We start from the raw sequence: 24,833 nt of genomic DNA on the forward strand, positions 1-24,833 counted from the left end.
AAAAGAGAAAAATATCTTTACAATTAGGAATGAGAATCCATGTGTCTTATCTCTGCTCCACCAAGTCCCTACGCTACCCCTGCCCTTGTCCCTGTTCTTGCCTCTTGATATTAATGTATTTACTTAAAATATTAACATATCTTTATAATTTTAGATTATTTATGTTTTTCAAATTAATTTATATTTTTATTGTGTATATTAAGATAATTAATATATCATAGTTGTGACATTTAAAATAGTGAATTGGTTTTAATTTTAGTTAATTTTGTTATTTATTTAATATATTTATGTTGTATTTGAATGGTACAGAGATAGGGACGGGGGCAGGAAAGGGATGGGGAGGGAATTTTTTTTAACAGAAAAGGGACGGGGAATTCTTATCATCCTCGTAACAGGGACAGGTCAAGGATGAGAATTGATATCCCTCCGAAGGTGGGGTAGGGAACCATTGTCATCCGTAGATACGATGCAATATAGGTGAAATCAATATGTATTTTAAAATGCATCTAATTAATATGATAAAATGAACGTATTCTATGATGCGGATTGATACATCGTTTTAGGGAAAATGAAGACATAATAGGGAGAGCAATGTTATACGTATCTACTTTTGAGTACACAAATGATATGTCATCATATGATTAGAGATTATTTTATCATTAATTCAAATAACTCAATCACTTAGTGATGCACATTAAATGTATACCCATTTATGCATTCATAGTTGATACACATAATTTTATTATTTCGATAGATGATACAATATACAATTCGACAATCATGAACTGAAAACCTTACTTTATGAATAACATTTTTTACATGTTTTTAAAAGAAAAAGAATATGAGATAGGTGGGAATATGATGAGTGTGGTCCAAATAAGGATTCACGAAGAGATATGATTCTCATCCGTTAGCCTCTAAAGGGAAAACCAACGATCCAGTGATTTCCATCTTCCCTTAAATGGCGAAACTTATCTTCTTGTGCCTGATTCTTCTTCATCTAAAAGAGAAGCATTGAGTTTCTAATAGGAGTAATATCATATATACTTATTTTGAGTACACAAATTGATATATATTTATGTGTATTATTAAGTGATTAAATATTATTTTATTTTTAATTTAAAATTATTCAATCATATGATGACACATATTATATATACATCTATTTATAAACTCAAAATAGATATACATAATTTTATTGTTCTAATAAATTGGTTGTTGAATAGTCCAAACCGTCCACAGAGATGACTGGTTTATTTGCTACCACAAGAAATCATATCGTTTCTACAAGTTTTGGCAAGTTGACAGGTTCTACATACCACAAAGCTTATCTACTCACCAAGAAAGGGACAATTCCTTAATATGAATGTGACCACATTTTAATTAACAACAAGTTTGGGATCAGAATTCAGAAAACAATGTGATGTTGAGGAATATTTATATCCTACCATAATTTTATTGGTGCAAAAACATTGCTGGGATTTTTTTATTAAAAATAAAAAACTTTGTAGGTTATGGTGAGGATTGTAGCCCCGAAGGGGTAGCTACCCTAGTGAAGAAAGGGAATGCTTGAGTGTGAAAGTAGGAGTTCGAAACCTTTCAATGATATATTAAAATCAAACTATCGAATTGTTTAATACAGTAATTATTAGATTAGTTAATAATTACTAAACCAAAAATTTATCTATTTAGTATAATCGATTTAATCTCAGATAGACATTTGGGATGACTCATTATATAATGGCTTGATGAAACACATAAAAGTCATAGGATATAATTCTTCTTGTTCAAAAAGATGTTTCTTGAAGTTGTTAATTTTATTGATCATAAACAATAAAATTATTAAATACAAAAATGTGTTTTACTGAGTTTGACAAATCCAAATATTCGAAAAAGAGTTAAACCTTATTTAAATTTGACTTTTTCAAATCTAACCTTTCTTTTTTAACTAGTGGTGAGATTATTGGCATCTGGCTATTGAGGTGTCAACCCAAATCATAATTCCCTTTCTCAAGATCAACTCATTACTGTTGATGGAGAAAACTAATTATGGGTAAAGGTGTAGATACCAGAATAATTGAATTATATATTATTTTATATATAAAAAATTTAATTTTTTTATCATATATTATATTATATAATATATTTTTTTAAAAATAAAATAATAAAAAAATTAATTGTATATCATTATTTTAAAAATATTATAAATATTTTTAAAAATTATATATCTATAATATTATTAATTTTTTTTTTACAAAAAAATATTAATTACTATATTAACATATATTATATTATAAAATATTAATTATATATGGTTGGTATAATAAAACACTAATAATTGTAAATGGCTGAGAAAGTTGATTTGATAGGTGCTGTCCAGTGACTTGATGGTGTTGTCCTGGCAACACTTAATGGAGCACTGTTGATACCCACATCTCTTATGAAAACAACAACAACAGGCAACCCCCAAGGTCCTTTTATAAGCTATTCAATTTCCTTTTATTTTCTTGATCCCTCTCATAAAATTAAATCATTGCTGCCCCTTTAAACTTATTAATATTTCACAATCTTGCCTTCAGGCGTGCTAAATCTAGCCACTGATTAGGGCTTGGTAAAGATATCAACAACTTGATATTTGTTGGGACATATTGAACTATCAGATTCCTTCTTACGACTTGCTTTCAAACATAATGGACATCCAATTCAATATGCTTTACGCGACTATGGAAAATATGATTGATAGCAAGTGACTGTATTTCTTGAGTGTCACACAAAACTACAACACTCCCTATAGGTTTCTCTTAGGCTCTTTTAGCAGATTCTTTAGCCAGACAATTTACGTTGAAGCTTGATTCAATGCTCTAAATTTTGATTATGTTGAAGATAGAGCAACCTCCTTTTGTTTCCTTGAATTTGATTGCATTAGATTGATACTAACATAAACACAATAGCCACTAGTTGATTTTTCATCACCTATGTATCCAACTCAATCAAACTTTGTATAAGCTTCTATGTTGAAATGGAATTTGGTTTAAAAAAATATACTAGTCTTATGTACATAAACAATGTATATAATTTTGTACACAAATAATGATATATATTCATATTATTAAATAGTTTTAAATTAAAGATAAAACAACACTTAATCACATGATAATACGTCATTGTTTATACACAAAAATATGCACATAATTTTATTGTAAAAAATAACCCATGCTACAGTGTGACTTTAACATACCTTAAAGGAACGTCTGGTTGAAGTTATGTTTTATTACCTTACTATTTTATCTCTTTTTACTTTTATTATCTTGTTTGGTTTGCAAAATAATAAAAAATTTTAATAATTCATTACTAATAGTGATGTGACAGGTAATAAAAAAGGTAATCTAATTATCACGTTTACTATAGGTATTAAAATATTAGCAAGAGCATCTTAATTATTAATTACTATTTAATTCTTATTAAATTTTTAGGACAAAAATATTATCAATTTTTAATTAAAATAATAAATAATATGAAAAATATTTGTATACACATTAATATTTCATATAATAAATAAAATAATATACTAGTATTATTTTATTACTTTCAATCAAATGTAATAATTATTTATACATACTAATTTTGTCAAAAATAATCAAACATAGTAATAAATTTATACATAATAATATTTTTAATAATTTATCTTAATGGTAATATTTTATTTTCAGTAATACTTGAATCAAACGCCCTTAATACTCTTTTACGTGTAGACCATTGTACTCTAAAGGGAGCTTTTAAAAACCGTCACAGCTTATTTATGGCAAAAGAGAGATGAAGTTTAGGAAGTGTCAAGTACTGTAGAGGCCTAATTGTGCTTCTATAAAGCTGGGGTCTTCAAATAACTCTTTACCTTCAACATATAATTTGAAACCAAATGCAATTAGAGTAGAACAAGGATTTGTATTGCTCATTTTGGTTTTACCTAAAAGATGAGTAACAAATTTTGCTTGTGACAAATGCAAACCTTGATTTGTTTTGTGTCCATCTAGTCCTAAAACTTAACTCAAATCTCCTTAAAGTTTCGATGAAAATCAAGCATTTAAATCTCGAACAAGATCTTGTATATATTGAAAATCAGAGCATGTTAATAATATATCATCTACATATATTAACTAGGAGGTTGACAATCAACTTTTCACTTTTGAAAATAAAGAGACTAGGATATGTAATAGAAATCTTAAAACCCCTCTCTAGTAGAACATGTTTCAACTTATCAAATTTGACCATTGGTACCTGCATTTGGATAATCATTAGAGACAAAACCTTCAGGCTATATCATGTACATTTCTTCCTCCAATTCTCCATTCAAGAATGCATTGTTTACATCTATTTGATGTATATCTCAATTCAGAGAAACTGTTATAACTATAATAACTCTGATTGTATGATAAGTATTTGTTGAAAACCCTTTACAACTAATTTAGCCTTTTGTTTCTACACAGTTCCATCTGCATTATATTTACTTCTAAGTACTCATTTGTGCCTTACAAAATTCATATCAGTTTTCACTTGCACTAGATTCCAAGTTTCATTCCTTAGAAGTGCATTGCATTCCTCTTACATTGCCTTGAACCAAGAAGGGTTGTTTATTGTGTCTGAAACCCTATTAATAAGTTCACAAACTCCAGACTCTAAAACTAAAACTACAAAATATTGAATTTTGTTTTCAGAGAAGTTAATAGTTTAGTTGGCAAAGCTTTAAATTTTATCAGTTTTTTGAACTTTGGATATGATGATCATAAGATGTGTGAGTAGGTGATAAATATGAGATCAACATAGGTGTTGTTACTGCCTCTTAGTTGACAACAAAGATTGGAATGACATTTTCAACTAACTTTGGTAAATGATAATCACAATCAGATTTCAAAATTTCTAGACTAGCTTGTTTGGAAAAAAACCACCTCTTGATTGTTGGTGGAAAAAGATTTTTGTGATATGTAAGAAGATTGATGATAAGTCGATGACAGCGCAAAATCGACCAAAATTGAGCTGAATTTCTCACTCGATTTTGGTCAATTTAGGCAATGTTTTCACGTGGGAAAACTAAAGAGGAGGAAGAGGGAGTAAGTAGTGGGATTGAATTATCAATAAAAATGGTTGTCGAAAAGAGAGAAAACATTTTGTGAGGGTATAATACAATGTTTTGAACTTGGAGAGGAGCAATTGTTAACCACAAAATATGGAAATATTAGATGGTAGCAAAAAAATAATTTTTTAAACTTAAGATAGAGGAGAAAATTGTCGATTTTCAAAACTAAAGTTAAAAAAAGGAATAAATTTTTATTTTTTAAATAAAATCATTAAATAACATTTTTACCCTTTACACTAACAACAAAATTTAACAAAAGTTTGATGAAAAGTAAGTATTTGGATTTTCGAAAAATTGCGGGTATCAATTTAGCAATACGCTAAACCTTTGGTGAGAATAAGTCCTTTGGCCTAAAAGCTACTCGGTGGACTTTGAAGAAATTAATACTTAAATGGTTCAATTTAGCAAATTTGCATTAGTTTAGAAGGGAAATTCATTTTAATCATAATTAAGACCTTTGTGTGCTAAATTATAACTTAAAAACATACATTTTTAAGTATGAAAACTAAACTTATGTTCGTTGTAAAGCCTTAAAAATGGAAAACAAACACAATCAAAAGGACAACTGTTTCATATGGTGAGTTGTTGAACAACACTGAAGAGGAGGTCCTATTGATAAGATGCACAACTGTTTGAAAGGAGACAAATTTAAAAAAAAAAAGTTTGGCAAAATCTTAAAAGAAACATGTGTTCAAAAAAACCAAACCAAACTAAAAAATTACGGGTGGATTTAAATTATTTCACAATTTTTGTATAATTTGTTCTTTAAAAATAATTGAAGTTAAGATTAAAAAAAATCATGATTCATGCTAAAAACCACTCTCATGTCAATGTAAAAACAAGAGTGACCTGTTATAATGCTTTAATTGTATTGCTTCAGCCTAATGAAGCATCATGTTCAAGCAGGAAAAGATCTTAGCAACTAAAAACAAGAGTGACCTGCACGAAGTGAACTCTTTGGCTTCAACAAAAGAACTCGCATGCTTCTTTCCAGGCTCAAACATGTTTTAAGGGTGCAAGATTCGTTGCAAGAATTATACAAAACAAATGACTAAACGATGCTACAAGATTGAAATATGAAACAAAAGAAACACGTTAGCGAGTTCAAACCTCACACAAATTATCATTTATATTAAGTTTTTGGTAATTTCATATCCTCAAGACCCTCTTCTGCGGCGTTTTTCTTTTCAGTATCTTCATTGGCCTTATTATGCTCATCTTTATCAGTTTTTTCAACTTCTACCTGCGATCTGAATTCTGAAATTTCTTTGGAAGGTAGAGTATCTGCCAATGCTTCAAAATTAGTTTCATTATCGGGGCTACCCTTTATTGATTCATGCTCTTGATCCTTGTCTGTCTCAGGTGATCTTTCTTCGTCTGCAACCTGTTGAAGATTTGTGGACAATACTTCATCAATTTTGTCATCTCCGTGCGCCTTTCTCTGCTCGTGATCTTCTACTGGAATAGCTTCCACTGACGGCACTGTTTCATTTTCTATTTCTTGAAGTTGATCATTACTAGGCCGGGCTTGTGTTTCAAATTCTTGAACTACCTTGATGTCATTTCTGTCATCTGGACTTTCAGATAATAAATCGTGATCGACAGTCTCCAGATTCTCTGCATTGTCATTCTTCTCAACATCTTTGAGAGGTAAATCAGTGTTGGATTCTAGGGAGTAACCTTTTCCAGTACTAAATTCAGCGGCAGAAGAGTCTTCAGCCCGATCGGGTTCTTCCTCCATCATCTCTACTTTTGTATCAGTTTCACCTGCAGTTGTTGAAGCAGGAAACGACTGGAAAGCATCCCAATCATCATCTTCCTCTTCGCTCTCTCCTACACTGTCTTCATTGGTGCCCATTGAGGTAGCTGTTGGTGGCAAATCTCTTTCTTTTGTCACTTCTGTTAGCTGTATTATTGTAGCTGATGGTGAGGTAGGTTTTTCTAATTTTCCACCGGCTGGCCCTGGTAATTTGATTTCTAACGATGGTGCTACAGGTTTTGTTTGTGGTGCATTCTGATCATGTGCTACGGAAGCACGGAGGACACCCTGGAAGAAGATAATGCAAAGCCAAATGAAATATTTCTCGATAAGCAATAAAAAACCGTATGCAAGTAAATTATATCCAAAGCAATGAAATGAGAAAATATGCTAGCCGAGGGATTTGAATATGTATGGTCACAAAAAATGACATAACAAATACCAAAAATCCCTCTTACGAATGTGCTTCAAAATTATGGAAATCCCGGAGCTGTTTTAATTTAAAACCTCTATAAAATATATAGAGCAATGCTATGCGTACCTATTTTTTGATACACAAATGCACACACACATTGTGTGTCATCATATGATTAAGTGTTACTTTATATTTAATTCAAAATCACTCAATTATTTGATAATGCACATCAAATGTATATTCATTTGTATTCATAAAGCGGATATACATAGTTTTATAAAATGTATAAAGCAATGCTATGTATACCTACTTTTTGGTACACAAATGCACACATACATTACGTGTCATTATATGATTAAGTGTTATTTTATCTTTAGTTCAAAATCACCTAATCATTTGATAACACACGTCAAATGTGTACTCATTTGTATACATAAAGCGGGTATACATAATTTTATTAAAATATATAATTTGCAAAAAATACTTACAAAATGTATGCACATGAAACTTTTCAACAATGATTCAATCAATTCAAAATTTTAATCCATAGGGGTAGGTTGGCTTCTCGAGCCATATAGAATTTGAGGTGACAAATACGAAATTTCCAATCTTACATACATCAAAATGGTGGAAATTTCAAAGCTGTTTTTAATTCAAAATTTTTAACCCTCCCTCCCCACTTCCCAAGAAAAAAAACAAGAGAGAAAAGAAAATAGAAAGAAATAAGCAATAGTATAAATGTGGTTGTACATAAAGCTTTCCAACTGGAAGATGACAAATAATTATGATGAAAATGTGAAGCTTTGATTTTCTGTTAGTGAAACAATAGGTCTTAAGAAATGTTGATAAAGCACACATACACCATTTATTCTATGTATCATGTGTGTGTCGTATATGCACATATAAATCCTTTAACCAAAGTTTAGAAATATAACACTAGTATAGGGAAAAAAAAAAAAGAACCTGAAGTTGCTGCCTGTGCATCACAGGCATTGATAACAAGGCATCCTTAAGATGAACTGCTGAGGAAGGAATTTGAGCAAGATGAGAAACAAGCCTCACAGCAGTGCTTCTTATATCATTAGCTTCCTGTCATGCAAGACATGTAAGAAGAATGTCATAGATTGGAGATATAATACAATCCAGTTCCACTTTAGCTTCGAGGAAGCTTAAAACAGTACCTGGGAAGACCCATCTGATGCTGAGAATACCATGACAATGGCTTCCAAAAGCAGCTTCATAAAACCTCTTTGACACTCGTCAGATTTAGACACAGTTTGCAGAAGCATCAAGATTCTTAAGCATTCCCCAGCAGTTGCCGCTGATTCTTTACTTAAAGGTTTCTGTCATTAGTAGCATAGTAAATTATTCAAAATCATCATTATTAAAGCTCAATAAAAAAAGTTCAACAGAACAAAGAGATAAGAAAACAGAAAAGGGAGATTGTTCTGATTTTTCAAGTGAATGAAAGAAAGAGAAAAAAAGCACCTTCAGCATCATCTGAATTAGAGAGAAGATGTCTCTAACAAGCACTCCAACGAAGAACATCATTACTTTGTTTTCATCTCTGTTGGTACATCTCTGCACCTTGCTTTTTAGCACTTGCAACCCGATAGCTTGCACCTGTATATGTGAAATATACATTAGCTGTCTTTTGCTACTTGGTAAGCAATTGAACCTGCTTAGAAATTGCACACTTACAATTCACACTACCTTTGTATTTGAATCCCTGAGTACAGTTTTGACACATTCGGCACAAAATTTGAAAACAGCAAAACCTATGGGATTACTATCTTTTTCATCTTCAGGAAATTCAATTTCATAAGCTAGTTTGGCAAATGAAACAATTTGCTCCAGAGAGAATGCAAGCTTTAACTGAAGTAGTTTCCAGAAATCAGATCTGTTATTTTCTAGTTGGCGAATTCCCTTGATGCAATCCTTCATCAGATCAGCAATTACATTCAGACAGGTACCGAAAATAGTTCTGAGATGGTTAATTTCATCATCTTCAAGTTTTTGAACATCTGCAAAAATTAAAAAAAAAATTATTAGGCATTAGCTTCCCAGTTGTAGGTTGGTGCAATGTAATGTCAGAAGATATATCTATTAATTAATGTTTAACACCGTTCAATAAATTAAACTCATTTAACTCATTACAATATGGGTAGTTATCCATATCAGCCATTTGGACCACTACACAGCATTCCAAAGATGTTGATTAGAGACAAAGAATTTAGCACCACAACACCTTTATTTTCTTTAAAGAATTTTACAAAAAAGTATATAAATATAATGCCCTTGTAACAAAACATAAAGTAATCAGTTTACTTATCAATTGAATCTACTTTATCTATCATCTCTTTCAATGCCTTGATAAGAAACTGAGAAAAGCAAAAACTACACAGAAACAACAACGCCAATATCAGTTGTGGCATGAAGTCACTTACCCTCAACAAGTTTCTTCAATGCAGAAAGGACAAACTTGACAAAATCAATAACCTTTGAAAGGCATAACTCAGTAGATGCCTGTTTAACGCACTTGTAACCAATTAACAGAAACGCCAATGTCACTGACTTAAACTGTTTCTGCATCTTAACACATGTAGACCAATGTCATGGATCATAATACTGAATGTATATGTTTGACTAACATATTTAATCAAAATCCAAAAAACGAAAAAAGAAATAATTCCAAAAGACTGAAATCCAGAAGACAGAACAACTCACCTTTGGTTCAATATGCTGAACCAGCATCTTTGCAGTTACAAATAATGGCGATAGTAAATCCTCTTGATTTGGGAGATCTGGTGATATCAGATCAGTACTGAAACACAGAAAAGTATCCAAGTTAGTAGTAGATACTCTATGAATGCATTTTGTCAAGTGCTTTGTACTGATGCTTGTAATCATACTATAATATATTAAAAAATGAACATTACCATTTAGATCTATTCAGATTATAAACCAATTTAGTTTTATTTAGTTTTCAGATAAAAAACAAATGACATCTAAGATCATTTATAAATATTCTGATCAATTGAGTTTACCTTTGAAAAATTTTGAAGAGGTAAGCCAAGCAAAGTTCTATTCCAATATATGCAAAATTTTCCGATTCAACAAAATCTGAAGGGCAGTTCTGTACAATCTGTTGATGAAAAATGTACAACTCAATATATGTGATGTTAAATAATATTAGAAGTTTATAAGTATGAAAAATAATTGAACAATAAGTGACAGACAAATCTTGCCCAGTTTTAACAAAACCAGAAATTAACAAGGTGCATTACAAAGCAAATATCTGCATTTAAGCATAAAATTCTCCATTTTACCTGTGATAAAACTGATATCGCGAGACTATTCCATGAGTTGTCCATGCATATACAATAAGAGAAAACCTACATCCACCAATATGCTAAAGTGGGCTCAAAACATATATTCCAAAATATAGCATCATATAATAACAGCCTTTCTTCTAGCAAGTCTAGAAACTTAAGATTCTAAAATACATAAATAAATAATTTGCCATATCTTACGGTAAAGCAGATAATTTTTTGATACAGTTCAAATTTATGAACAAAGCTCCTAAATCCTTCAAATGACATAAGTTGAATCTATGGCAAGAACCGCAAAAGAGAAAATTATATAAAATTTTAATAACCAAAATTTTGAATAAATTGAAACAAAAAGCCTATTTATAGTTGATAATTCCTAATACCAAATTAAAAAAAAGGTAACAATAAATTCCTTGTATGAATCCTTAGTAAAAAAGAATATCTTCCTGACATGACCCATTAGAGTAAAAACCAAATTAAAATAGGAAAATAAATTTGGGAAAATGAACAAACTTGAGAATGTTGTCCTACATCAGCATATAAACAAGCTAAGAGAAAATCAAACACAGTACAGGACAAGAAATGAAGAGACAGATTACAACCTGCAGCAGTTCTTGGCAAAGATTCATAGTAAGAAATCCTGCATTGAAGAAACTTTCAGTTGAGAGGAACCGGAATATAGGTAATGCAATTTCATGTAACTTCAAGCCAAGTGAATTCATCTCTTTCATTGGTGAGTCTCCACCAAAATTCACCTTCACAGAACCCAATGCCATTGGTTGTTTAACAGGGGCTAGATGTTGCCCCTGAAATACCAGCAGCAAAGCAAAACCCCATAGGAATTTATATTCTTCACACTCCAATTCCACCATGCTATATCCAGATATTAGGCTACTTCTTGACATATTTTCATCAGAGATTTTGGAATATCCATTCCCATCATGATTTACTGGAACTGCATCCAGTGCAACTGCTTGCGAAATAACAGGCCAGGCTTCTTCCAAACAGGGCAGCAACTTTGATGAAACTAGGGGTGACTGGATTCCATCAAGAAATGGGTTCCACTGCAAGCAGCAAGCAACAAAGATGAGCTTGGCAAGAGCCACAGGGAAATTTCATGTGACACTTACATCTAACTAAAAAGGAAAGAAAATATCATTTGTTACAAAAGAAAAAACCTAGTTGATTTACCATAAATGAAACTTACATTTCTCTTGAGATTCAAGCCCATGAAAATATAACTGTAATCCTTCAAAACTTGGATCCAGTACTTCCCCAGTGTACTCGAACTCTTTGAAAACAATGGCAATAGTGCTAGAAGCTCATTTGGAACCCCGCCAAGCTGTCTCCTCAAGAATGCATATGTGTAACATTTCAGAGAGGCATGAGCAGCCAAAAGTCTGATCTTGATCTATTTCATTTTCACCATGTTAGTAAAAGCTAATTCATTTTAATAAACAAAGTTTTGCCAGATTATCTAAAACAGAGGTAGCAGAAACAAATCACTTTGATCCCGAAAAGAAACTTAGGAAAGTGAAAAAAAATAACGAAAGAAAGAAAAAGAAAACCAAAAATGATTAAGTTACGTACCTTACATGAGACCCACTCTGCAAATGAAGGATAATATAGGTCGTTGAAGTCATTGAGTGGACGTGAAATCAATGAAAATATGCGTTTCACTGCCACTTGATCACCACTAATTATTCCACTAGTCATTAACTGAAATTTAAAGGTGTCAATAAACATTAGAAACAACTGAAAGAAGAAAATCCATTTATCTCATCTTTCCAAACCTTAGTTGCCAACTGCAATCCTGCCTCCAGAAGGATAGGGCCAGATGATGCGTCTAATGCAGTGCGAACAGCAGATACAAGTTGTGCCTGAATTTATACAGCCATAATTAATCAAAATATATCCATCGAATTCATGAGATATAGCTATATGCATAAGACAACATTCTATCTAAAATAGGAAAAAGTTCAATTGAATTAGGTATTATGAAGGAACAAGAGAAGAAAATTTAGAGAAACTAAATTAGCATACCTGATATTGTTCCATTAGAAGGTGTCCAGGAAGTTCAGGATCAGATATCATTTCAAACTGCATTTTCAAAAATATAAGATAGAAATTTATTAAGAAATCAAACAGTTCACTCCAAACAACCAAAAAGAAATTAGGCCGAGACCAAAATATAAAAAGGTCCAACATTAAGTGAAAAATACTTCCTCAGAAATAACCGCCATCAAACAATATGAATAAGAATTAAATGAGAGGATATAACTGATGCCACAAAAAGGTTCTGCCTTTTTATGGTAGCAAAATAAGCGAGACTGAAATAAAGTTGAGTATCAAACATGAAACAACTAAAGCGGTAAAAAGTAGAAAATTTGAGTTTTCTTTTATTTTAATTAGAGAAAATACAGATACAAGGAGACAGATGTTGACCAGTATGCAAATGCACACACAAAATTTGCTAGTATAATCTTCAGGTAAAAATATAAGGTGACACTAATCTTAACATTTGGTATCTGCTAAAATCTAACTTACAGAGCATTGTAGCTACATCTCATAATAATATAATTTAAATACTTAAGCCTGACATCACAAGTTCAAATAGAATAGTCACTAGTTATAACCACACCATTTTGATGTTAAAATGAAACTCAGGTGAAGAATAAACAAAAACACATTCACAAGACATTATGTAGAACTATCTCTACTTACCTTGTCCACAATCATACTCAGAAGTCCCACACCAATCGGGCGCATGCTTTCAAACTGGATTGTGCTTATCTATGAAAAATGGTATGTAATCAAGTCAGGTTTAATGCATAGTTCACAAGTTTAATAGCAGTTCAATGCAATGATGCTGGTATGCTAGCTAATTCACATTAAGAACCTGATAAGCAAGCGATATTAGCTCTTGTATGCGAAGGACTAGCCAATCACAAGAGGCTTCTGCATTAGAAGGTTTTTTTCTTGCCAAAGAGAGGTCGAAATGAGCAGGATCACTTCCCACAGCTATTGGCAGATTACTCAAACACCTAAAACAAGATAATTTTATCAAATAACTGAATCAGATGCATTTTCAATTCACTTATAGTAGAATTGAAACTTCATAATAGTTCTTCTCATTGCACACAAAAAAGTTGAACATCTACAGGAAAAAAAATTTAATTCAATACATGACCAATGCCTCTCCAAATAGTTCCAAGCCTTTTTGCATTCAGAGTTGTTATGGAACCCAAAGAAAGCAAGCAACAAGAACACACAAATACTCAACACAGAAACACATCACCACCATATAAAAGAGTTTCTCCAAGGAATTTTCGTCAACTTGAAGATCAGACCATGCATTGAGGTGCCAAGTGGAAGTCAAGGAACCCTGTATCTGCCAAGACTCTATATCAAGGCAAGCATATAATTGGGTTTCCTTCAAATTGTTTTTTCCTTTAATTTAGGGCATTTTTTGTTGGGTTGGTATAGAACCCCTGGGTAATTTAAGGTGGTCAAATTGGGGGTGGTCTAATGGTGGTCAGCTGGCGGATGATACCGGGAGGCTTGTGTTGAGGATTGCTTATTTGGTGTTTCTTTGGTGCTTTCCCCTGCCTGACTTTTCTTCGGTCATGGCCTATTTCCCTTCCATCGCAGCCAACATGTCTTTTATCACCAAAATCTCCGAGAATTTCTCTTGCAATTTCTAGAATGGAAATTGATACGAACCTTAAGAAAACCACACCTCAAAAGTTAGCTATTGAAATGGGCGAGCCCAAGGTCATATAAACCCCACACTAGTTGCTCATACTTTCCAATGTGAGATCTAAGTCTCATACCTTGCACTTGGGATCCTAACATACCACCACGCTCCGCAGTCCCGGCGCCCACGCGGGCTGGTTGTGCACTAGCTCCCTGCTAGCCCCGGGCGAACACTGCAATGCCGGCGTCACCACCCGCGCCGCATGATTGCAACTGGGAGACATTGTGATGGCTCTGATACCAAATGATATGAACCTTAAGAGAACCACACCTCAAAAACTAGCTATTGAAATGGAAGAGCCCAAGGCCATATAAACCCCACACTAGTTGTCCATACTTTCCAATGTGGGATCCAAGTCTCATACCTTGTACTTGGGATTCTAACAGAAATTCTGATGGTTTCTCCTCCACCTTCTGATATTGCTCCTTTAACTCCTTGATTTCCTTTTCCTCGGGTTCCACTCTATTCTCCATCCTTGAGTTAAGCATAAACCTGAAACGAGGCTCTAATAACAATTGTTGCAAACCCCGGATTCTGATTGGAATTCTGAATTTTAACCCTGAATGTAATGATTTTTTTTATTGAAGGAAAATATTAGGATTACAATTTAAAGGATATAATCTCCAATGCTTTGCCAAAACACTTCGGTGGTGCTCCACCAGTCCACCTCCCATAAAACAACGCTATGTTAAATTTAATTCTCAAAAGCTCCCGCAAATCTTCCTAACATCTTACTATTTATATCAATAACCCTAGTGGGCAATAATTGATTTGAATCTAAATTGGACTCCATATAATATTTCTAATTCTAATATAATATTTCTAATGGTATGTAATAAATTAATAAACTCCTAATTAAATCATATGATTCCTAAATTACAAAAAATCCTAATTTAATTGCAATATTCCTAAATTACACCAAGGTTCTAACAATTCCCATCACCTGACGACCATCAAACACCTAACATGCCCATTTATTATTATCCATCGTCATCATTCATCTAACCAGCCACTCATACACTCCAATTTCACCTCCACACTCACCAATTCAACAATTCCACCACACATCAACACTCAGACAACCATTACACCAGACTCCGATGATGCTCTACCTCTCGGAATACAACTCCACATTGAATTTGTGGCATTATTTACAGTGGGCCTAAATATGCACCCCACTTTGATGCAATTGACTTTGAACTTTAACAAGTTCTATAAATAACACAAAACCAAAAAAAAAAAAATTATTTTTATAGTATGCAGAAATGATTTCAGTGATTTATATTAAAAGACAATACAAATTAGGTGGAACATCATCTATAATGATTTTAATTGGTGAATGTTGTAATCAAAAGCTTCTTCAATCCGTGTTAAAGACTAAATCATCCAGAGGCTCAGAACCAGTATACTATAGATATATAATGATATAACTGAGACTGAATAACCAAGTGAAGGAAAAGCTTTATCATGCACAAAATGTTTGATCAGTTATTAAAAAACATTGACAAGTGATCATGGATTTATTTTGGAAAACTATATATCATAAGAAAACATAAGAGAAAAACACAGAATTACATACTCTGCAGCAAAAACTCTAGTTCGAAAACGCAGATGCTTATCTCTATTAGGTTTCAAACTAGAAGCTTCAAATGCATAGCCCTGAACTGCCATTTCTTTGGAACTAGAGACCATATTTTCACCATCATCTTCAAAATTCAACCTTGCGTCACCATCAAGAACATTCACAGAATCATTTTCTGAATTATTAAATTCTGCCTTCCCTCTTGATGATGTAGCAAGGACCTACACAAAAGTTAAACAATACAATCAATTAAACTAAAGCAGCTAAAGCTTTCCCATCTAAAAATAGAGTATTTACAACAACTTGACAATGACTAACCATTTTGAAAATCATAACATGCATAAACATATTTGTCAAAATACAGTGTAATCATTCTAGGAGCAAAAACCCTGAACTTAAAAAAATATACATATGCATAAAACCTCATACATCTTGATACAAGAGTAATGAACTACATTAAATGGATCCATGCAATTTTATGACACAAGTCCCAAGAGTTCCTTTTATATATTGTCATGCAAAAAGTAAGTCTTAGTGCCAATCTATGAGCCAATATGATATCCCCATGCTTACATTATTTCACCTCAAGCAAACCACATACTCCAATCAGCACTCTAAAAACTCCAAATTCATGTCAACATATTTCTTTATCTAAAATATCCTTACCCATTTAAATGAAATTAAAAAAAAAAAAAACTGAGAGACCAAAATCAACAAAGGAAAAACCCTTCATGAAAGAAAGAAAAAGGTCTAAGCAGATTCAATAAAACACGTATACAAACTCTTAATTCTCAAAGTTAGCATGCTTCTTGTTGTTTCCTATTTACAAAAAAAATAAAAAAAGTAAACAAAGCACTTGGAAGGATGCAGAATATCAACTTAGCTGCAAAAGTTCTCTATTGTTTTGCATGTTACAATGAACAAACAAAAGGATAAACACACAAATATATTAAGGGCCTCAACTGAAGATCATGCCAACCATGTCTGTGTTAAAAAACAAAACACATTGTCCATGAACATGAAAACCCATTACTTATGTAGTCAATATATGATAATGATAATTTCTAGAAGAAAAGAACTCACCATGTTGCGACAAATTAATATCCAATGAGATGGACATAAAGGGCATGATGCATAGAGCAACCGCATGATTGTAGTACGTACCAGATGCCCAATCCTGTAAGATAGAAGGAATTCAAACCTATGCATTAGTGTGCAACCAACCACACTAATTTCTCATAAGATGTATGTTACAAATCATGAAGAGAGAGAAACTAAGTTAACTAGTATGAAACATGTTCTTCACATACTCAGAATCAGTTTCCTCATCCAACATGTGAAATAAATTGTCTTCTATCCGCTCTTCAATCACAGAAACCTATAAAGATTACAGTCAGCTCAAGAGTAGCAAGCTAAGAGGACATTAAAATATGCCATGAAAAGAAATAAGTACAAAAACAAAGTGATAATAACTCACAGGATCTTTTTCAATTAGATGCCTTAGAGTAGAGACAGCAAGATGCCGCAAAGTGGGCTGTTTCAAAAGAAACCAGGTTGTATTAAGGGAAAGAAACCAAAAACATATCATTTATGAGAAAACTCATTCAGTGGCCAGAGGAACAAAACCTGTCTTGACGATAAAGTCAAAAGAAGAGTTTGCACATGGGAGTGCACAGAAACAGCTTGTGGAGCAAAGAGAACAAGCTGCTGTGTAAAACGAACACTCCTACAAATTCATAGGCTATTAACGAATGATATTACAAAGAATGAAAAAGAGAAAACAATGAAGAACAATTCAACTGTAGTCATATGATATCCAGAAAATGGAAAAGGAGAGAAAAAAAGGTTAGACATACTCAAGAAGTGTTGCTGTTTCCTGCCCACAGCTAATTTCTGCAACAACAGACTGCACATGAAATTCAATGAATTTAATCCATGATAAAGAACTACCAAGAACCATATATGAAAAATTATATATTGTTTAGGGTCTGTTTGATACGGAATATAGATACAAGTCTTTGTTTCTAAAAACAATGGATACTATAAATTTTATGACAAAGTATTTGGTAGAAATGTTTTAAAAAGACATCTCAGATCCGTTCTTAAAAATTAGAATAAAATAAGAATACAGAAAAAAGTTATTTTCCTATTACCTTTGAGAATCGTGTTTAAATATTATCTCAAACATGTGGTCAAATATTAAAAATACTGACATACAAGTATTGATTTTTTAAATATCTTTAACTTTTTGAAAATTATTTTTAGGTCACAAAGCACAAATCTTTTATTTAGAATCCAATAATTTAGAACTTTAGTCAGTTTAATATATAGATAAAGGGAATCCTCCATTAAGAAATACAAAATCAGAGGAGAAAAGCATATATTAATACCTTGCAGCGTGAAAAGAAAATACTGCCTGGGGCAAGCTCAGGGCCAAGAACAGCAACAATGGCGTTTATAAGCCGTCCTACCCCTTGTTGAAGGTCAAACCATCCATTCTCCTCAGACAATAAAATTTCCATAGCAAGACCAAGTGTTGCCTGCAAAAAATGGTAAATGAGAGGGCAAAAACAGAACATGGAAGATAACACTAAATTAACCTTCATCAAGCAATATATTTCACACAACATGTTACTGTTCAAAATTCTACACCATTACATATAAAGAACTCACCAAAAATGGACAATGTACACCACTATCCCATATGGTGAACTTTATGGCATGTTCATGGGATTCGTAGATCGTTCAATAAGATATTTCGGTGCCACAATCCAAAAATTGTTGAAACCTTGATGATTATAATCTCTTTTTACCCTCAACTTTTGTAATTGATGAATTTTCACTAAATTTTCATTGTATGTTAACTTTGAGGATATTTTAATACAATAAAAAAGAATGAAATTTCTGGCTCATTTCAAAATAGAAAGAAAAAACCATTATTTAATATTTTATAAGATGCCTCATTCAAAAAGAAATATTGCAGTTGACAATTGTAAATATTGAAATTGTCTAGACAATTAACTAACAATGCATTTAATTCTTAACATAGAGTCTTTTACAAGCGTTATTATTATTGGGAAGAAGTAAAAAGACATGGTTAATAGAAAGTAGTTCAAAGAATGTTGGATAGGTTGTTAAACGAAAACCAGAAGAATCACAAAAAGTACTTGTGGAAAGAGGAAAATCCAGATTGGGTTTTCTAATTCTCACATTTTCATATATCTCAATTTCCTAATTTTCCATAGATTATATACTATTCTTAGCTAGGATATCTTGTAAATCTAGTAAATAGAAATTGTGTAATACTCTATGAATTAGATATAGCTTCCTAAATTAAATATCTTCTTCCCAATGAGAAGAACCTAATTGCCATGTAATTTTCATATTCTAAAATTCTTTTGTTTATATGTTATCAAAACAAAAATCAGCAAAAAGTTGTCGGAAAAGCTTCTGGAAAGTACAAAACAATCGGAAAGTCAACTGCTATCGATATGCAATTTATGTCAAAACCCTAAGTTGCTCTTTTGGTATTCTAGTCACTTATCATCACCTTGTCTAAAACTTCGTCGGAGTTTACTACTGTTTTGACCAGTGTAGCCCACTTTCCTTGTATTTCCTCCAATACATAGTTGTTAAAGGCAAAAAGCGCCTAAAAGCAATGAGGAGTCCCATCACTTAAGCCAAAAAAGCAAAGCAAAGGCGTTGATTTTGGACCAAAAGTGATAAAAAAATAAAATTAATAAAGACTAATCATCCAAATACAAAAATATAATATCATAGATGAAGTCTCAAGAGCACAAATAAATATTTATAATAAAACATGAAAACATATTAAAACTTTTCAATCTACATCAACTTTTATCAAATATATATTTTAATCTAAATATAAGTCTTCATCTTCATCATCGAATATCACATCTAAAAACTTAGCCATCACAGTAAGTTGCAAGTAAGAGAGTTATAAAAAACAGAAATTTTAAACCTATATTTATATTAGTAAGTTTGGATTAAAAGCACACTTTTTTGGCCCTTTTTACTTATTCTAAAGTGCAATGAAAGTGCGCTTAAACTATGTTTTTAGACTTTCGCTCATCTTGCATGTTTAAAAGCGGTGGACCTATTGCCTTGAGGAGCCTCTCAACTAAGCGTGTTTTTAGCAATTATGCTCCAATATCGAGTCTCACTCAATTCAAATTACCACCATCGTCTCAATAGAGATAATTTTATACATTGGTCTCTGTTGCAGAATCTGTAAATTAGTGAATAAGGCTTAATTATAGGAATATAGAGCTTGATTATAGGAATCAAATATAGGAATCAAATATTCATATTCCTAATACGGAATACCTAATGTGTATATAGATGTACCTCTGTAACAGTAAATTAATTAATGAAAATAAACCCTTAATTTCAGTTTCTACATGGTATCAGAGCAAGGTTTGCCCTAGTGTGCAAATTCGGAAATTTTCTTTTAGCCCTAGTGAGCAATTTCGTCGTTCACCCTTGTAGAGTGAACATTAGTTCTCACCGCTGCACTAAGAAGGAGTACACTTCGACGATCGGCAGTTTCCCAGAATCCGATCACCAGAAACTCAGCGCGTGACCTGCACGCGCCGCCCGTTTCTTCTGCAAACTTGCGCATTGGATCTCTTGTTCGGAGGCGCGTTAGATCTCACCGCCGTTACAGTCAGTCTCAGACAACACCGGCGAGTCAGAGCCCCATAACCTCGTCGCTGTTCGCCATCGCACGCTCCGACGCCGTCGCCGGAACAGTTGCTGTCGCCGAATCTCTCTCTGATCAGATCTCATTCCTTTTTTTGTTTGCTATTCTTTGGGGTTTGTGCAGTATATTCGTGCTCTAGGTGCTACAGAAATCAATTTCTCCAATAGTTTCTTGCTATTTATTCTATTCTGTTGCTTTGAGTATTATTATGGCAGATATTAAACCGATAACTATGACGGAGATGGTTCCTGTAATGTCAAAAATCACTGAACACAAGCTTAATGGTTCCAATTATCTCGAATGGAGTAAAATGGTTCGATTGTATCTGTTGAGTCTGGAGAAAGATGATCACCTTACGCAAGCTCCTCCTGCGGATGGTACTAGACAAGCATGGCTGCGAGATGATGCTCGATTATTTTTGCAGATCCGGAATTCCATTGAAAGTGAGGTAGTCAGTTTAATTAATCATTGTGAATTGGTTAAGGAGCTAATGGAGTATTTAGATTTTTTGTATTCTGGAAGAGGTAATCTTTCTCGTATATATGAGGTGTGCAAAGCTTTCTATCGTGCAGAGAAACAAGACAGGACTATCACTTCTTATTTCATGGACTTTAAACGAACTTATGAAGAACTTAATATGTTGTTACCTTTTAGTCCAGATGTAAAGGTTCAACAAGTCCAGCGAGAACAAATGGCCATCATGAGCTTCCTAGCGGGTCTTCCATCTGAGTTCGAAACTGCCAAGTCTCAAATTCTTGCTAGTCCTGAGATTTCATCTTTGCATGACACTTTTACTAGGGTACTTCGCACAGAAAACACCCCATCATTTCAGAATAACAGCGCTCTTGTTAGTCGAAGTGGAGCCCTTGAAACTGGACGTCCATATAATAGAACTGGTAATAGAGGAGGGAGCAGTGGTAACCGTGACAGGGCTATTGATCGGAGTCAGGAATCAGGAGGGATTGTGTGCTATTATTGCCATGAGCCAGGCCATACAAAGCGCACTTGTAGAAAATTGCTAAATCGTGCTTAAAAATCTCAGTCAGCACATGTTGCAGCAACTAACACTGCTACCAGTTCATTGTCTGGAGAGGCTATTATGATTTCTGCAGAAGAATATGCCAAGTTCTCTCAGTACCAAAACTCACTAAAGTCTTCATCGACTTCTATCGCTGCCAGTGCTGAGTCAGGTAAATCAAATACATGTCTTGTTTCCTCCTCCTCCAAATGGGTCATTGATTCTGGTGCTACAGATCACATGACAGGTAATCCTAGTGTTTTTTCAACCTTTCAGTCATTTACATCCCCTTCTAGTGTTACTTTAGCAGACGGATCAATGTCATCTGTCCTTGGTTCTGGAACTGTTAATCCAACTCCATCAATTTCATTGTCATCTGTTTTGAGTTTACCACAGTTTTCATTTAATTTAATCTCTGTGAGTAAACTCACTCGTGCTCTTAATTGTTGTGTCTCATTTTTCCCTAATCATTGTTTATTTCAGGATCTTACGACGAAGCAGATTATTGGTAGAGGACATGAATCTGGGGGTCTCTATATCCTAGATATGCAAACACCAAGGTCTGTTGCCTGTTCAAGTGTTTTAAACCCGTTCGAAGCTCACTGTCAGTTGGGACATCCTTCTCTACCTGTGTTGAAGACTTTATGTCCACAGTTTCGTCATATATCTTCGTTTGATTGTGAGTCATGTCAATTTGCCAAACATCATCGTCTGTCTTCAGGGTCTAGAGTCAATAAACGAGCTAACTCTCCTTTTGAGTTAGTTCATTCAGATGTTTGGGGTCCTTGTCCTATAGTGTCTAAAGCTGGATTTAAATACTTTGTTACTTTTGTTGATGATTATTCTCGTATGACTTGGCTCTACTTAATGAAAAATCGTTCTGAAGTGTTTTCTCATTTTTGTGCCTTTTATGCTGAAATAAAAACACAATTTAATGTTTCTATTCAGACTTTACGTAGTGATAATGCCAAAGAATACTTTTCTGAATCCTTTCAGTCATATTTGATAAAAAATGGCATTCTTCATCAATCTTCTTGTGTTGCCACACCATCTCAAAATGGAGTAGCTGAAAGAAAAAATAGACACCTGCTTGAAACAGCTCGAGCACTCTTGTTTCAAATGCAAGTTCCCAAACAGTTTTGGGCTGATGCTGTTTCAACATCTTGTTTTTTGATTAATCGCATGTCATCCTCAGTTCTTCAAGGTCAGACTCCTTATAATGTTCTTTTTCCAAATAAATCTTTATTCCCTATTGAACCTAAAATATTTGGCAGTACTTGTTTTGTTCGTGATATTCGTCCTGATGTCACAAAATTAGACCCCAAGTCTTTAAAATGTGTGTTTCTTGGTTACTCTCGTCTTCAAAAGGGTTATAGGTGCTTTTGTCCGACCTTAAATAAATATTTGGTGTCTGCTGATGTTACCTTTTCGGAGAACATTCCTTTCTTCTCCACTTCTCCTGCTTACACCATTCAGGGGGAGGATGATGATTTGTTGGTGTATACTGTTACCTCATCTCGCCCTATAACTGTTAGTTCTTCAGAATCTTCTCTACCTGAAGAATCAAACCCTGTCAGACCACCCATTACACAGGTTTATTCTAGACGTCAACAAACCCCAGATGCATGTCCTGAACCAGTCTCTTCGTCGGATCCAGTTTCTACTGACATTGATCTACCAATCGCCCTTCGCAAAGGTAAAAGGCAATGTACTTATCCTATTTCTTCTTTTGTTTCTTATGGTCATTTATCCCCTATTTCATGTTCCTTTGTTGCATCACTCGATTCTATTTCTATTCCTAATACCACTCATGAAGCTATATCTCATCCTGGTTGGCGTGCGGCTATGATAGATGAAATGAATGCTTTAGCTGATAATGGTACTTGGGACTTGGTCAATCTCCCTATGGGGAAGAAAGCCATTGGATGCAAATGGGTGTTTACAGTTAAGGTTAATCCAGATGGATCAGTGGCTCGTCTTAAGGCTCGCCTGGTTGCTAAGGGATATGCACAAACTTATGGGGTGGATTACTCTGATACTTTCTCACCTGTTGCTAAATTGACATCTGTTCGTTTATTTATTTCTTTGGCAGCTACTTATAATTGGCCTTTACACCAGCTGGATATCAAGAATGCATTCTTGCATGGTGACCTTCAAGAGGAAGTATATATTGAGCAACCACCTGGGTTTGTTGCTCAGGGGGAGTATGGAAAGGTTTGTCGTCTTCGCAAATCCCTGTATGGTTTGAAACAAAGTCCTCGTGCTTGGTTTGGAAAATTTAGTGAGGCGGTTCAAAAGTTTGGCATGATAAAGAGCAAATGTGATCATTCAGTTTTTTATAGACAGTCAGAAGCTGGCAGTATTCTTTTAGTTGTTTATGTTGATGATATCATCATTACTGGAAGTGATACTGTGGGGATTTCCTCTCTCAAATCATTCCTTCATACTCAGTTTCAAACAAAAGATTTAGGAGGGTTGAAATATTTCTTGGGTATTGAAGTGACGAGAAGTAAGAAAGGTATCTTTCTATCTCAGAGAAAATATGTGCTTGATTTATTGACTGAGACAGGTAAATTGGCAGCTAGACCATGTAGCACTCCAATGATTCCTAATCTCCAACTTACAAAAGATGGGGAACCGTTTGAAGAACCTGAGAAGTATAGAAGATTGGTGGGAAAGTTAAATTATCTTACAGTGACTCGTCCTGACATTGCATACTCTGTCAGTATTGTAAGTCAATTCATGTCATCTCCGACGGTTGATCATTGGGTAGCGTTAGAGCAAATTCTATGCTACTTAAAGGGTGCTCCTGGACGTGGCATACTGTATGGAAATCATGGTCACACTAACATTGAGTGCTTCTCAGATGCAGATTGGGCAGGTTCCAAGGTAGATAGAAGGTCTACCACTGGTTATTGTGTTTTCGTGGGAGGAAATTTAGTATCATGGAAGAGTAAGAAGCAAAATGTTGTGTCCCGATCTAGTGCAGAATCAGAATATAGAGCTATGGCTCAGTCTGTGTGTGAAATAATGTGGGTGTATCAACTTTTGACTGAAGTGGGTTTCCAGATATCGTTACCAGCGCAATTATGGTGTAATAATCAAGCTGCTCTTCA

General features: G+C 33.6%; 1 protein-coding gene across 5 annotated transcripts in view; it reads right to left on the reverse strand.

Annotated features, from left to right (window-relative positions):
* Positions 1-6,093: 6,093 nt before the first annotated feature.
* Positions 6,094-24,833, reverse strand: part of LOC123197993 (protein SWEETIE) — a 44,461-nt gene continuing 25,721 nt past the window's right edge. For 3 of the 5 annotated variants that reach the window (XM_044612554.1, XM_044612551.1, XM_044612555.1), the window contains 23 exons: positions 18,367-18,516; positions 17,833-17,882; positions 17,603-17,702; positions 17,454-17,510; positions 17,287-17,354; positions 17,060-17,153; positions 15,974-16,197; positions 13,537-13,681; positions 13,362-13,430; positions 12,681-12,737; positions 12,431-12,517; positions 12,228-12,356; positions 11,845-12,048; positions 11,240-11,701; positions 10,635-10,700; positions 10,353-10,450; positions 10,033-10,129; positions 9,753-9,897; positions 9,019-9,329; positions 8,794-8,928; positions 8,487-8,648; positions 8,269-8,394; positions 6,094-7,178 (listed from right to left, as the gene is read on the reverse strand). In XM_044612554.1, the coding sequence (XP_044468489.1) occupies positions 6,264-7,178; positions 8,269-8,394; positions 8,487-8,648; positions 8,794-8,928; positions 9,019-9,329; positions 9,753-9,897; positions 10,033-10,129; positions 10,353-10,450; positions 10,635-10,700; positions 11,240-11,701; positions 11,845-12,048; positions 12,228-12,356; positions 12,431-12,517; positions 12,681-12,737; positions 13,362-13,430; positions 13,537-13,681; positions 15,974-16,197; positions 17,060-17,153; positions 17,287-17,354; positions 17,454-17,510; positions 17,603-17,702; positions 17,833-17,882; positions 18,367-18,516 (3,951 nt within the window). In that variant the 3' untranslated portion in view covers positions 6,094-6,263. The remainder of the gene's footprint in view (positions 7,179-8,268; positions 8,395-8,486; positions 8,649-8,793; positions 8,929-9,018; positions 9,330-9,752; positions 9,898-10,032; positions 10,130-10,352; positions 10,451-10,634; positions 10,701-11,239; positions 11,702-11,844; positions 12,049-12,227; positions 12,357-12,430; positions 12,518-12,680; positions 12,738-13,361; positions 13,431-13,536; positions 13,682-15,973; positions 16,198-17,059; positions 17,154-17,286; positions 17,355-17,453; positions 17,511-17,602; positions 17,703-17,832; positions 17,883-18,366; positions 18,517-24,833) is intronic. The other 2 variants (XM_044612553.1, XM_044612552.1) reach the window with 2 other exon arrangements.

This window comes from Mangifera indica, chromosome 15 (assembly GCF_011075055.1).
Source record: "Mangifera indica cultivar Alphonso chromosome 15, CATAS_Mindica_2.1, whole genome shotgun sequence".
NCBI lineage: Eukaryota > Viridiplantae > Streptophyta > Magnoliopsida > Sapindales > Anacardiaceae > Mangifera > Mangifera indica.